The sequence below is a fragment of the Sus scrofa genome, chromosome 18 (assembly GCF_054392235.1).
Source record: "Sus scrofa isolate SSC_HxYL_T2T_F1_AM1 chromosome 18, Sscrofa_HxYL_maternal_Yorkshire_Landrace_v2.0, whole genome shotgun sequence".
NCBI classification, from domain to species: Eukaryota; Metazoa; Chordata; class Mammalia; order Artiodactyla; family Suidae; genus Sus; species Sus scrofa.
The window spans coordinates 46,576,580-46,591,435 of record NC_139400.1 but is presented as its reverse complement, the minus strand read 5'-3'; the positions used below and the strand labels follow the sequence as shown (position 1 = coordinate 46,591,435).

Genomic DNA, 14,856 nt, shown 5'->3' with positions numbered 1-14,856 from the left:
AATTATTTGAAAGGATAGTTTTTGTAAATATGAAGCTTTTGGCTATTATCTTGCAGTTTGAGTTCTCAGTTTAATATTCTTTGTTAAATGCAAGCCATTGAATCAGCTTTCGATAGTTCCCATCTTCCTTACTTAGAGAACGTTATTGGAACTTTATATTAGTAGCATTGTTTCTTTTTTGTTTGTTGTATTTGTTTGTTTAGGAGGTAAGTTTCCTTAGGTCTTTTTTTTTTCCTATTTATTGAATAAGCATAGGAATGTTACATCTTCTCAGCTATCTTTAATTCTTAAAGATCTAAATAGTACTATTCACCTATTGAAATATCTTTCAGAAGTGGTACGTGAAATTGAAATGAGTGTGGATGATGATGATGATATCAATAGTTCAAAAGTAATTAATGACATCTTTAGTGATGTCTTAGAGGAAGGTGAACTAGATGTGGAAAAGAGCCAGGAGGAGATGGATCAAGCAGATGCTGACAGCAGCGAAGAACAGGAAGATGCCCTGAACATCTCCTCAATGTCTTTGCTTGCTCCATTAGCACAGACAGTTGGTGTGGTAAGTCCAGAGGTAAGATGAAATGTAAACAGACCCAGGACATGAAGAAGCTAAGTGGTATTGGGATCTATCTGCCCCCCCTTATTTTGGCTTTTGCTTTTTACGGCTGTACCCATGGTATATGAAAGTTCCCAGGCTAGCGGTCAAATTGGAGCTGGAGCTGGTGGCCTACACCACAACCACAGCAAACTCAGGATCTGAGCCATGTCTGTGACCTACACCACAGGTCATGGCAATGCCAGATCCTTAACCCACGGAGCAAGGCCAGGGGTCGGACCCATATCCTCATGGATCCTGGTTGGGTTCGTTACCACTGAGCCATGACGGGAACTCCCTGGGATCCCTTTTTGTTTTATTTGGTGCATGGGGACTTGTCATGTGGTACTCAGATCCTTGCTTTGCCATTTATTGACATTTCTTGGTCAGATTATTTAACCTCTTTGCCACAGTTTCCTCATGTGTTAAATAAGGTTAAAAACAGTACCTATATCATGGGATTGGAGAGAATATTAAATCATATTAGCATATTAGTATTTAGCATCAGACAGCTAACTTTTGAGAGCTACCTCTGTTCTTATTAGCCATCACCCTAAACTGAATAACTGCAGCTTTTTTTGGAAATTGATTAAATTGAAAATATTTTTTTTAAAGGGTTAACAAGTGTAGGCTTCCGCTGTCTTTGAACTTTTACTCATTTACCTTTTAGGAACTTATTTTAATTTGCCTTGTTTTTATAAGGAATCAGTCAACTTATTGGATATTTATTTTCTAGTGTAGAGAAGAATTCATTCAGGTCCTCAGATTTCTTGTTTAGAATCAATATCATTCATCAAATCTTCTAATATCTGATGTGCTTTCCTGCAGAGTTTAGTTTCTTCGCCAAGATTGGAATTGAAAGACACCAGCGTAAGTGATGAAAGTCCAAAGCCAGGAAAATTCCAGAGAACCCGGGTCCCTCGAGCTGAGTCTGGTGATAGCATTGGTTCTGAAGATCGTGATCTTCCTTACAGGTAAGAGAACTTTGGATGATGCTTACTCACTGAGCGGTGTGGTTTAGATACACATAGCAAGTTGTGTTGCTTATAATTATAGTGTTATTAATTCTGCTCTTTGTAACACTTTGAAATAGCTTTGGTCAGCCTCTCTTTCACCCAATAGCATTTTCCATTCTGGTGGAATGTTCTGCCGGTATGTTGCAGTATCAAGACCAAATGTGCTGATCTGTTCAAGAAAGGGTAGTGCTTAGTGTGTCGCTGTATTTCTAATGGGGTATAACTTTTTCTTGAAGCATTGATGCATATCGATCTCAAAGAGTCAAAGAAATAGACCGTCCTTCAATAAAGCAGGTGATTGTTCGGAAGGAAGATGTTACTTCAAAACTGGATGAAAAAAAGAATGGCTTTCCTTGTCAAATTAACATCAAACAGAAAATGCAAGTATGTACTTTGTGGAAAGGGGATTTGGAGTGTTTATGGCATGAGACTGTGAGCTCCTTCAGGAGAAGGGTCCAGTCTCACTCCTCTCTGTATCCTGAGTGACTAGAATAGTGTCTGACGTGTTGGCACTCAGGAGCTTACTCCTGAGTTCAATTTGAGAAAAGTCCTTTTTATTGGGCAAGTTGGAAGCTTTTTTGATATTGTTGAAATATTTACTTTTAAGAATGCTTGTCATAAATATCTTTAGAGTATAACTAAATTAGTGGATGGTAAAATGTGAAATTAGTTTTGTTCTTAGAAGTTCTTTTATACTAAGAAAAGCTTTTAAAAAATCGTGACATACATGTGATTGAAATAGTGAATCAGATAATTTCTAAATCTCTATTTTGTTGGCCATAGCCCCAGTTATAATTTTTAAAAGTGTAAGTTCAGTCTTTTCATAAGGATGTTTATAATTTAATTATTATAGCAGATAAATGTTTTTAGAATCCTTTGAACAGTGAAACTAACATTTTGACTTTCTTCTCTGGAGATTTTGGAAATTATACAATTTGATAAATTATAATTAAAGTTTAAATAGAATGAAAATGGTGGTTTAAAATGTGAGCTTTTTTCTCTTATTGGTTTCACTAGGAACTCAATAATGAAATAAATTTGCAACAGACAGTGATCTATCAAGCTAGCCAGGCTCTTAACTGTTGTGTTGATGAAGAGCATGGAAAAGGTTCTTTAGAAGAAGCTGAAGCAGAAAGACTTCTTCTAATTGCAAGTATGTATATTGATAAACAGTTTCAAAGCAGGAAAATCTCATTTTATCTAATAGGTTCAGGAATTTCTAATTTTAGAGAAAGGGCTTTTTTGATAATGTTTCAGCTAACCTATTTTTTGTTTGTAATAAAGTTTGTGAAAATACCGCATGTAAAATAACATATAGTTTGTATGAAAGGGGGAAAGAACCTGGAATGCATTTTTTAAGAAATGTAGTTGCAGGAGTTCCCGTCGTAGCTCAGTGGTTAATGAATCCGACTAGGAACCATGAGGTTGCGGGTTCGATCAGTGGGTTAAGGACCCGGCGTTGCCGTGAGCTGTGGTGTAGGTCGCAGACTGGGCTCGGATCCTGCGTTGCTGTGGCTCTGGCGTAGGCCGGTGGCTACAGCTCTGATTAGACCCCTAGCCTGGGAACCTCCATATGCCACAGGTGCAGCCCTAGAAAAGACCAAAAAAAAAAAAAAAAAAGTAGTTGCAAAGAGTATGTTAAGAGTGAATATACGAATATATTTATACATCTCCCCCACTCTATCCCTGTACCTATATATATATGTATAGCTAAAAAAAGTTAGGTGAATTTTCTTGTATACATATGTGTGTGGTGATGAAAGACAGGGTATGTTAGGATGGAGAGATTAACACCTCAACTTTTGGTCAGTTTTCCTGTGTAGTTAAATTTTAAGGATTTGGTGAACAGATAAGCAATGAGGATTTTTCCTAACCAGCTACCACCTGCTTGTCTGAAGGAAGTTACTGATTTCCTCTTTGGTCTTAGATACAATTGCCATATCAGTGCATTGCCTTGAATTGGCTTCATTTAGAAACAATTGCAGTTTTAATATTTGAAATGTTAACTTGCATATTTCTTCATAGCTGAGAAGAGAACACTTTTGATTGATGAGTTGAATAAATTGAAGAATGAAGGGCCTCAGAGGAAGAATAAGGCTAGTCCCACATCCCAAAGTGAATTTGTCCCTTCTAAAGGATCAATTACTTTGTCAGAAATCCGCTTGCCTCTAAAAGCAGATTTTGTCTGCAGTACAGTTCAGAAACCAGGTATGGTGATTTTTATTTATTCACTTCTAGATCATATGTCGGATTACAAATCTCATCTAGATTAGAATTGTATAAATGGGAACAAGTAGAGCATAAAGATACAAGGTTTGTATCTTGGGCCTTTAGTTCCTTTTATGAAGATATGTGTATAGGGAGTTCCCATCGTGGCTCAGCGGAAACAAACCTGACTAGCATCCATGAGGACACAGGTTCGATCCCTGACCTGGCTCAATGGGTTACGAATCCGGCATTGCCATGAGCTGTGGTGTAGGTCGCAGATGTGGCTCAGATCCTGTGTTGCTGTGGCTGTGATGTATGCCTGCAGCCGCAGCTCTAATTTGACCCCTAGCCTGCCTGGGAACTTCCATATGTTGCAGGTTTGGCCCTAAAAAGACAAAAAAAAAAAAAAAAAAAAGTATAAAAATAACCAAGGAAGAATTTCATATATCGCCTTACTGATCCCTCAGCAACAGACATGGCTCTAATTGAAAGTAAGCCTAAGTTAAATATAATATTGCATAATTAAATTATGAACATATTATAAATTAATTATATGAACATAAGATAAATTACTAAGATGAGTTATTCTGACACAGCAGACCATTTGACTGCATTAATTTTATAGTGGAAAGTATTGGGCATCTAAAACTTGTTTTATTTACTCTATTCAATTTAAAATTCACTTCATTAAAGAAATTTGTTCTGTGAATCCCGAATTACTGTTTGTGGGAGCGAAGAGCAACATAATGTAGATAATTTTCTATTGAAATTTTATTCCCTTTGTCGCTCTAGATTGAAAAAGCAAACTTTTCTAAACTGTGTACTCTTCTTAAAATCACATTTAAGCATTTAAAGTGAGTTAAGGAAGTTATGGCACCAGGATCTGAAAACAGGGCAGGATAATTATAGCAGGCTTAATAAAATTAAATCTTGGATAATTTTTTTAAAGATGGCTTCACATTTTTGCCTGGAACATTCTCTCTGAGGGAGTAGAGGGCTAGATGAGAATCTGAGGTACAGGGAAAGTAAAGACTGGAGATCTTTAATGTTTGAACATTTGTTGCAGAAATGAGGTAATTTAAATTCTAATTCTAGCTGTTGTCTGATTTTGGTGGGGTATAGGGAGAAATCTATTGGTAATTTCATGTATACCTTGAGATACGTGGCTATTTAATAACAGATAGTGAAGAAATAATTTATTTTAATCTCAGTTTGGAAATAGCAAGTCATAATTTACCCTTTTGAGATATATACTATTAGCTAAAGAATTGGGGTCAATAGGTAAAATTAGAAGTCAGCAGAAACTGAGGGATGCAGAGTAATTTCATTTCACATAATAGGAAGGGACCTTGGATGATGCTATTCCAGGAATATGACTTTCTGTTTTGTGTCCATTAAGATGGCTTTAAAAAATTTTATGTGGTGTTAATTTATTCATTTGGTCTTCCAGAATGCTGATTATCTCAACCTGATTTTGCTTATGCTTATTATGTAATGTGATTATTTCTTGCAGATGCTGCAAATTATTATTTCTTAATTATACTAAAAGCAGGAGCTGAAAACATGGTAGCCACACCATTAGCAAGTACTTCAAATTCTCTTAATGGGGATGCTCTAACATTCAGTACTACATTTACTCTGTAAGTAACTTAGGCTTTTGATGGTTCAAACACATTTTTTTTTTTTTTTTTTTTTTTTTTGTCTTTTTAGGGCCACACTTATGGCATATGAAGGTTCCCAGGCTAGGAGTCCAATCGGAGCTGCCTACACCACAGCCCGTGGCAACGCCTGATCCTTAACCCACTGAGTGAGGTCAGGGATCAAACCCGAGTCCTCATGGATGCTAGTCGGGTTCATTAACCACTGAGCCACAACAGGAACTCCGGTTCAAACATATTTTTCTTTGAATAGAATTACTATAGCATACAGATAGCATTTTTAATATCTTTGACATGTAGTATGTTTTATATGGACAAATAACTCATTTTTCAATTTGTTAGTTTAACTCTTTTTACGTTTCCAGTCTTCCATTGAGTAGCATGTTTCTTCCATGTGACTGTAGGTATTTGATGTTTTAAGTGTTTTAACATATGTATTTACTATACACACACAAAAAATCTGGACCAGTTTTTAATATATGCTTTAAATCTCAACGTATTTAATACTCAGTCTCAGTGAAAAATTTATATTTAGTGTCATAGATAAAATAAATCTGAAAATAAATCCAGTATGAAAAAAAATTACTTTTCTTACTGATGATCTTGATTTGTAAGGTACTGAAGAAAATATTTGACATGGGAGTTCCAGTCGTGGCTCAGTGGTTAACGAATCTGACTAGGAATGATGAGGATGTGGGTTCAATCTCTGGCCTCCCTCAGTGGGTTAAGGATCCGGCATTGCTGTGAGCTGTGATGTAGTTCACAGACGCGGCTCGGATCCTGCATTGCTGTGGCTGTGGCGTAGGCTGGTGGCTACAGCTCCGATTAGACCCCTAGCCTGGGAACCTCCATATGCTGCGAGTGTGGCTCTAGAAAAGAACAGCAACAACAAAAATTTGACATGTATTACAGGGAAACATAGACTGTTCTTACCAGTTTTTATTTTCATTCATTAACTATTGTCAGAGTTCCTGTTGTAGCTCAGTGGAAACGAACCCAACTGGGATCCATGGGGAATCAGGTTCAATCCCTGGTCCCATTCAATGGGTTAAGGATCTGTGTTGTGAACTGTGGTGGAGGTTGCAGACGCAGCTCAGATCTGGTGTTGCTGTGGCTATGGCGTAGGCCGGCAGCTGCAGTTCTCGTTCGACCCCTAGCCTGGGAACTTCCATAAGCCACACCTGTGGCCCTAAAAAAAAAAAAATTAAAAAAAAATTAACTATTGTCCTTAGTATCAAAACACAGTAAATTCCTTTACTCTCAGTCTTATAACAGTATTTGTGGCATCATTTTTATTGGCATAATTTGATATTTTCATTTTCCAGACAAGATGTGTCCAATGACTTTGAAATAAATATTGAAGTTTATAGCCTGGTAAGCAGTTACATCTTTCTAAAATAACTAATAGTGTATTTTTCTCAAATATATCAGATTTTAAGTTAATTATGCTTTTGGGTTTATGTGTAGGTACAAAAGAAAGATCCCTCAGGCCCTGATAAGAAGAAAAAAGCATACAAGTCAAAGGTGAGGATGAAAGAAACCCAGTAAAAATATAATCAGAAATAGGAGATGATGTCAGGTTTAATTTATGTATAATTTGTAAAATTATCAAGCTTTTGGATCATTTTTATGTCTCAGATTTCTAGTTACTGCATTTAATAGGTATGAATACTATGATCCTAACATAAGCTACCAATGCACTCAGGCTGGGTAATTATCTTTTCTCTATATCTACTTGACAGCTAACTTTTGCTATCTCTTTAAGCTTTTCTCAAGCCTTTCTTCTGAGCTCCAACTCCTCTAAACCAGACTTAAGAATGTTATTGTCAGAGTTCTTGTCCTGGCACAGCGGAAATGAATCAGACTAGGAACCATGAGGTTTGGGGTTTGATCCCTGGCCTTGCTCAGTGGGTTAAGGATCCGGCGTTGCCGTGCGTTGTGGTTTAGGCCAGCAACTGTAGCTCCGATTGGACTGCTAACTTGGGAACCTCCATATGCCGTGGGTGCAGCCCTAAAAAGCACCCCCCTTGGAGTTCCCATCGTGGCACAGTGGTTAATGAATCCGACTAGGAACCATGAGGTTGCGGGTTCGATCCCTGCCCTTGCTCAGTGGGTTGACGATCCGGCATTGCCGTGAGCTGTGGTGTAGGTTGCAGACGCGGCTCGGATCCCGCGTTGCTGTGGCTCTGGTGTGGGCCGGTGGCTGCAGCTCCGATTCGACCCCTAGCCTGGGAACCTCCATATGCCATGGGAGCGGCCCAAGAAAAGGCAAAAAAAAAAAAAAAAAAAAAAAGCACCCCCCCAAAAAAAGAATGGTGTGGTCACTGTGGGCATATGGAATAGAACCAGCTTCTTGTCTGTCTTTCCAAGTCTTTTCTGTTCTTTTTCTAAATCATCATCTTAAAGAATTTTATTTAGCTATAATGAAAAAAAGAATAACAGAATGGATAAAGCCTTAATCAAAGACTTAAGGATAATGTAGTCATACTTAAGATTATTTTCTGTGTGGGAAAATCCAAGTTTGGGTAGTTTAAGCTTTGAATCATAATGTTTACTAGGAAATGTACTAAATTATCTTTTCTTCTAGGCTATTACTCCTAAGCGACTTCTCACATCTATAACCACAGTAAGTAAATTTTTTTAAAAAACTGAGCTTCCTTGAGATATTTCCATCTTCACAGATACAGTTGTAAATTAGCCATTTCCATTCCTTTGGCACTTTGGAAATCTTTCAAATATACTGAAAGGAAAAATTAATGTTATTTGAAATGTAGTCCTTGCAGTGTTGAAGAGTTTTTACTTAATATTTAAATCTTTGTATCAAATAAAGAAAATAACTTATTCTGATAAAATAATGACTTATGTTCTTCTTCCACCTTTTTTTAGAAAAGCACCCTTCCTTCTTCAGGTGAGTAGATCTTGAACTATTTGAAACACTAGAATAAAGAAAAGAAAGAACTCAGCAATTGCATACTTACACATTTAGCCATCTTGGTTTATGAGTGTTTACCGTAGTCTTCTTTGAATAATATTTTCTTTTTTAAAATTTTTTATTAAAGTATAGTTGATTTATAATGTTCCTTCAATTTCTGCTATACAAAGTGACCCAGTCATATATATATGTGTGTGTGTGTGTGTGTACTTTTTTTTTTTTTTCATACTATCTTCAGTCATGTTCTCACCCAGGAGATTGGAGATAGTTCCCTGTGCTGTGTAGTAGGACCCATTGCTTATCCATTCCAAATATAGTAGTTTGCATCTACCAACCCCATACTCTCTGTCTGTCCCACTCCCTCCCCCCACTTCCAGGCAAACACAAGTCTGATCTCCATGTCCGTGATCTGTTTCTGTTTTGTAGATAGGATCATCTGTGCCATATTTTAGACTCCACATATAAGTGATATCATATGGTATTTGTCATTCTCTTTCTGACTTAATTCATTTAGTATGAGAATCTCTAGTTGCATCCATGTTGCTGCAGATGGTATTGTTTTGTCTTTTTTATGGCTGGGTAGTATTCCATTGTATATATGTACCACATCTTTTTAATCCATTCATCTGTTGATGGACATTTGGGTTGTTTCTATGTCTTGGCTACTGTGAGTGGTGCTGCAAAGAACATAGAGGTGCATGTATCCTTTTGAACAAAAGTTTTGTCTGGATATATAATATGCCCAGGAGTGGGATTGCTAGATCATATGATCTATACTTAGTTTTCTGAGGTACCTCCATACTGTTTTCCATAGTGGTTGTACCAATTTATATTCTTACCAACAGTGAAGGAGGGTTCCCTGAATAATATTTTCTTTACATTTTTTAGTAGCATAAGATTATTGGCCACAATAGCCTGCCATCTGAGGCCACCACAGGCCATCACATGTCACATTTTTCAGGCTCTAGCAGGCAGTACACATATGATACCTAGTCACTTGACAACTACAGCAGGTAGCATTACAGTTCACTGTAGCTTCTCTTGTTCTGTAGATTTGTTTTGTGCTATGTATATACAGAGTTTACCTCTTTTAACCTGACTTACCACGACTGGCATTGTATCATGTCAGAAAAGCATCTTTCTGGTTCAGTGGGCGCTGGAGTACCATTAAGCCAGAAAAGAGTGGCATTAGGCCTAAATTTTCCAAAGGGGATTGGGATTAAGTTTATTTTACTACCTTTGGGCTTTTGATTTCTTTTTCTTGGCACAAGAGAGTGACTAAGAAGAACTATGCAGAAGTCCTACTGCTCATGATGTCATCCTAGACTATAACAGTGAAGTCTTTTCATATCTCTAATAGGAAAATTGCTTTCTTATGCACAGTTGTTGGTTCTATTTCTTTCAAAACACATCTGTTCCAAATATTAAGGAGTACCTACACCTCACTTATGTTAAATATGAAATACTTTACAGTTTGCTTTCATTGGGATGTATGTTGACATTTTATTTTCCCCTGCCCGCTCCTATATTTAGAGATGGAGGAAAATGAAGCAGTTCAATTTCATTCTAATAGGGTAGGGTGAGGAACTGTAATGTATACTTACTGAAGTCACTCGGAATTAAACTTCATTTCCTTTTTCTTTAGTTATGGCCAGTCTTAATGCTGTGCGTACCAGCAACTTTGCCCTTGTTGGATCTTACACACTGTCATTATCCTCAGTAGGAAACACTAAATTTGCTCTGGACAAGGTAATACAAATTTGTTTATTTGTTTATAGAAAAATTAGGTCAATGGAAATGCTCCAGTATTTTCAAGTATTTGAAATCTTTGGCTGAATATGTATGTTCTTAGAATTGTACATTTTAATTAGACATAGGTTTATCTGCATAATATATGTTTTGATGTTAAAAGTATTTCTCCCTTTATCTTGAGTTAAGTCTTCAAAGCAGCATATACTGGTTTATTCTAAACGTCAGTTGTGACTAAAGAAGTATTGCTTTTACATGTAGGTATTAAGCTTACAGTGTTTTTGTTTTTGTTTTGTTTTTTGCCTTTTGTCTTTTTAGGGCTGCACCCATGGCACATGGAGGTTCCCAGGCTAGGGGTCTAATCAGAGCTGTAGCTGCCGGCCTACACCAGAGTCACAGCAACGCCAGATCTGAGCTGCATCTATGACCTACACCACAGCTCATGGCAACGCCGGATCCTTAACCCACTGAGCAAGGCCAGGGATCGAACCTGCAACCTCATGGTTCCTAGTCAGATTCGTTTCCACTGTGCCATGACGGGAACTCCTAAGCTTACAGTTTTAAATGTAGTTTCTTGCTTATTTGAAACTGATCTTCAGAGTTCAGATCTGTGTAATATCACTATTGAGTGCTTTTTCACCATACTGTAATGTGACTAAACTTTTAAAAGCCAAAAAGATAATTCGAAGTAGTAAGATAAGTAGATGCAAACTTTGCTCCTAGATTGGTTCTTGCTGTATTACAGAGTATTTTAAAATATTATAAGAGATTTCTGTAGTCAGAATATAGAGATGTTTAAAAAGATTTATGTAACTTTTAATTTAGTAATTCAGTTAGTTTTAACAAATTGAGTGATTCTGGGTCTTTTTTTTTTTTCTCTTTGTCTTTTATTTTGTTTGTTTTAGATAAATTATGATCTAAAAGAGCGAGAGCTACTGGGCTATATGTTCCAGGAAAAGGTTGCCGTATTTTCTTTGCTTGAAACTAATGAGCTTAAAAATCAGTACTTAATTTTTGGCCCTTACGTATTTGTTTTATTAACAACTCTCTTGTCCTCTTGGTTATTTTGGATAATTATGGGGATTATGTAAATATTCTTTCTTAAGACTTTTGTAGATGGACATCTTTTTCTTTACTTTCATAATCCTTTAAAGCTTTCTTTAAAAGTTCTCTAGTTTTTCTCATGCATGTTTGGTATTTGGGCTTTTGTCCTATTTTCTTCCCTTCATATTATAATTCTTTAAAATTCTACAGTTACTTCCACATTGATTTTCTGGGTGCCAGAATGCCAAATTAATAACTGTGTCTAAAAATAAAGTTTATTCAGTATTGTTGAACTCCTATCTATTGAAAGAACTATTGGTGATGTTTTAAGTGAAAGTAGAAAATGTTTATGGTCTTAATTGGCTAATAGATATGTTGCTATGTAGATGATGATTTGTTTATTGTTAACTTTAAGATTCCATTTAACACTAAAATTATACTAAAACTAATCACATTTTAGAAGGTTTTTTTAGGATTTTTAATATCCTTGTGTAGATCAATTGCAAACATTTTGTGAGTATATAGAAATGCTAATTTGCAAAATGCTGGATAGTATTTTTTATTTTAATTTTAAATTCTTAAAACAAGATGTGCAGATTAGGTAAACATAAGGAACTAGGTTCTGTGAAGTGTATTCCTTACTCAGTGTTGTCACAGAGCCAATTTCTATGTATGTAAGAAGAGTTCATTAATCTCTAAAATGAAAGACATTTCAATGATGTATGTTACATATAGACTGATGGCTCTATAAAATTTTTTTGCTACCATTTTAATTTTACATGTCAGACAAATTAAGAATAAATTACGGGAGTTCCCGTTGTGGTGCAGCAGAAACAAATCCCAGTAGTGTCCATGAGGATTCGGGTTTGATCCTTGGCCTCACTTGGCTCGGTGGCTAGGCGATCCGGGCGTTGTGAGCTGTGGTATAGGTTGCAAATGCGGCTCGGATCTTGTATTGCTGTGGCTGTGGTGTAGGCTGGCAGCTATAGCTTGATCAACCCCTAGCCTGGGAACTTCCATATGCTGTGGGGGGTGGGGATAGCCTAAAAAAGCAAAAAACAAACAAACAAAAAAAAAACATGAAATATCCATTCTCTTAATAATTTTTTAAAATTATAACTTAAATATCTAACCACATGATCTGGCTATAAAATCAAATCACTCATTTTAATTGTTTCTAATATGTAAAGTCTCTTTCTGAGTCAAATACAATATAAATTAAACATAAAATTTGTCCCAAATGTGCTTTTTTGAGTGGTGAAAGGAGCAAATATTAGTTCTAATATCTTGTAGTAGGAGATGTAGGAGAATATTTAAGATGGTTAAGTTTAGATGTTTAAATTGGTGGGGAAAATGGAGGACCTCCTGTACTACTTGATTAATTTTGAGTAGACAAGTCTCCCATATCCTACCAGAGACTGTCTGTGTAAGGGAATGTTTGCTTATTTATTGGTGCCTTGACCAGTAATGAACGTCACGGGGTTGTCTCTGAGACCCCCTTCAGAATGCAGTTTCTTTTGAGGTTAACCCAGACCATTTGTTTTACAATCTGGGATACCGCTAATAGCAGATTGCCTTCTTATTTGAGGTTATAGGTATCTGGCATCCTGGAATTTAAAGTATGAATCTCAGTGAGACACACTCTCAAGTCCTTTCTTTGAATACAGAATCCAAAATAATCGTAGATTTTATCATACTTAGGGAGAAGGGTATCCCACAGCTCATCCTCTGTCTTAAGGAAAACTCATAGATATTTATATATTCCGGGAAATAGAGATGTTAATTTAAATAGTATTAGGGCAAACAACTACGAAGTAAAACAACTGATTAGCACTGTAGAAATTTGAAGTTGTAGGAAGAGTGACTAGGTGTTCTGGTGTATCCAAAGCTGTCCTGTATAATGTCTGTTGGCTTGGTATAATTATTAACAAGTAAAGGAGTTCCCATCATGGTGCAGCGGAAACAAATCTGACTTGGGTTGTGGGTTCAATCCCTGGCCTCGCTCAGTGGGTTAAGGATCTGGCGTTGCCATGAGCTGTGGTGTAAAAAAAAAGCCTAAACAAGCAAAAACAAAACAAAATAAACCCAAGTATAATACCACTTTAAATATATGGATTTTACCATTTTATTCAGTTGAATTTTTCCTTATATTTGTAATGTTTAATTCAAATTCAAAATCATTTTAAAGTATCACATATACTTTATTTTTTTTGTCTTTTTAGGGCTGCGTCCGTGGCATATGGAGTTTCCCAGGCTAGGGGTCCAATTGGAGCTCTAGCCGCTGGCCTACACCACAGCCACAGCGATGCCAGATCCAAGCCCCATCTGCCACCTCCACCCTGGCACTTGTCAACACTGTATCCTTAACCCACTGAGTGAGGCCAGGGATTGAACCTGTGTTCTCATGGATGTTAGTCAGATTCGTTTTCACTGAGCCACAAAGGGAACTCCAAAAGTTACTGTATTTATTTATTTATTTATTTATTTATTTATTTATTTATTTATTGTCTTTTTTGCCATTTCTTGAGCCGCTCTCACGGCATATGGAGGTTCCCAGGCTAGGGGTCAAATCCGAGCTGTAGCCGCCGGCCTACACCAGCGCCACAGCAACACGGGATCCGAGGCCATGTCTGCAACCTACACCACAGCTCACAGCAATACCGGATCCTCAACCCACTGAGCAAGGCCAGTGATCAAACCTGCAACCTCATGGTTCGGATTCATTAATCACTGAGCCATGACGGGAACTCCCAGAAGTTACTTTTGACATGAGGTCTCTTCACTAAGTATTAATATTCTGCTAAGAATGATTTATTTAAAAAAATTTTTTTAATTAAATTATAGTTGATTCACAATGTTGTGTTAAAAATATTTCTTACGTAAATGTTTTCATGCCTTGCTGTGTAGCACAGGGAACTATATCCAATCACTTGTGATGGAGCATGATAGAAGATAATATGAGAAAAAGAATATATATATAAATGTGTGTGTGTGTATAAAAAACTGGGTCATTTTGCTGTACAGCAGAAATTGACAGAACATTATAAACCAACTATAATAAAAAATTAAAACATTTTCATGCTACATATAAATCATGATTTTAGTTGGAAGAAAATATCAATCTCTCAAACTTCCAACTAGTAAGAGCAATACAGTCTCAATTTGGGCACTTAATTTTTATTTTGTCAGTTTATACTTCATGTATTTTACAGCTATGCTATTAGGTGCATAAACATTATGATTAGTATATCTTGATGAATTTTTAACACTTTAACCTCTGGTAATCATTATTATCTTAAAGTCTACTTTTCTGTTATTAGTAGTCACATTGGATTTCTTAGTTTAGTGCTTGTATGCTATATTTTTTTCCATTCTTTATTCTGTGTCCATATATGTCATATTTGTGTCTTAGAAACATTTTATGGTCATATTTCATTATTCAGCTTAACAGTCTTTTGTCTTTTCATTGGAGTGTTTAGTACATTTATATTTAATGCAGTACTAATATGGGTTTAGTCCACCACAAAATAGGCATACTTCTAGCTAACAGGCTAAATCTGGCTCTTGACCTGTCTTTTTGTTTCTGTTTTGTTTTTTAACTAGCATCTTACTTTAGTATGGTACTTCTATCACAGTTAATGAACTAACATTGAT

The 14,856-nt window shown here is 36.4% G+C and overlaps 2 protein-coding genes across 40 annotated transcripts in view; one reads left to right on the top strand and one right to left on the bottom strand.

Moving 5' to 3' along the window:
- The window catches only part of MATCAP2 (microtubule associated tyrosine carboxypeptidase 2), a 174,225-nt gene that overhangs the window by 113,885 nt on the left and 45,484 nt on the right, over nt 1-14,856 (bottom strand). The gene's annotated exons all lie outside the window — the stretch shown is intronic.
- ANLN (anillin, actin binding protein) overlaps nt 1-14,856 on the top strand; it is a 170,984-nt gene that overhangs the window by 139,455 nt on the left and 16,673 nt on the right. For 9 of the 33 annotated variants that reach the window (XM_085005775.1, XM_085005774.1, XM_085005777.1 and 6 more), the window contains 12 exons: nt 333-571; nt 1,424-1,569; nt 1,848-1,995; nt 2,629-2,764; nt 3,637-3,819; nt 5,333-5,459; nt 6,803-6,851; nt 6,945-7,001; nt 8,065-8,103; nt 8,364-8,385; nt 10,055-10,158; nt 11,064-11,117. In XM_085005775.1, the coding sequence (XP_084861901.1) occupies nt 333-571; nt 1,424-1,569; nt 1,848-1,995; nt 2,629-2,764; nt 3,637-3,819; nt 5,333-5,459; nt 6,803-6,851; nt 6,945-7,001; nt 8,065-8,103; nt 8,364-8,385; nt 10,055-10,158; nt 11,064-11,117 (1,304 nt within the window). Of the gene's footprint in view, nt 1-332; nt 677-1,423; nt 1,570-1,847; nt 1,996-2,628; nt 2,765-3,636; nt 3,820-5,332; nt 5,460-6,634; nt 6,693-6,802; nt 6,852-6,944; nt 7,002-8,064; nt 8,104-8,363; nt 8,386-10,054; nt 10,159-11,063; nt 11,118-14,856 lie in introns of those variants that run through there. The other 24 variants (XM_085005786.1, XM_085005788.1, XM_085005787.1 and 21 more) reach the window with 4 other exon arrangements.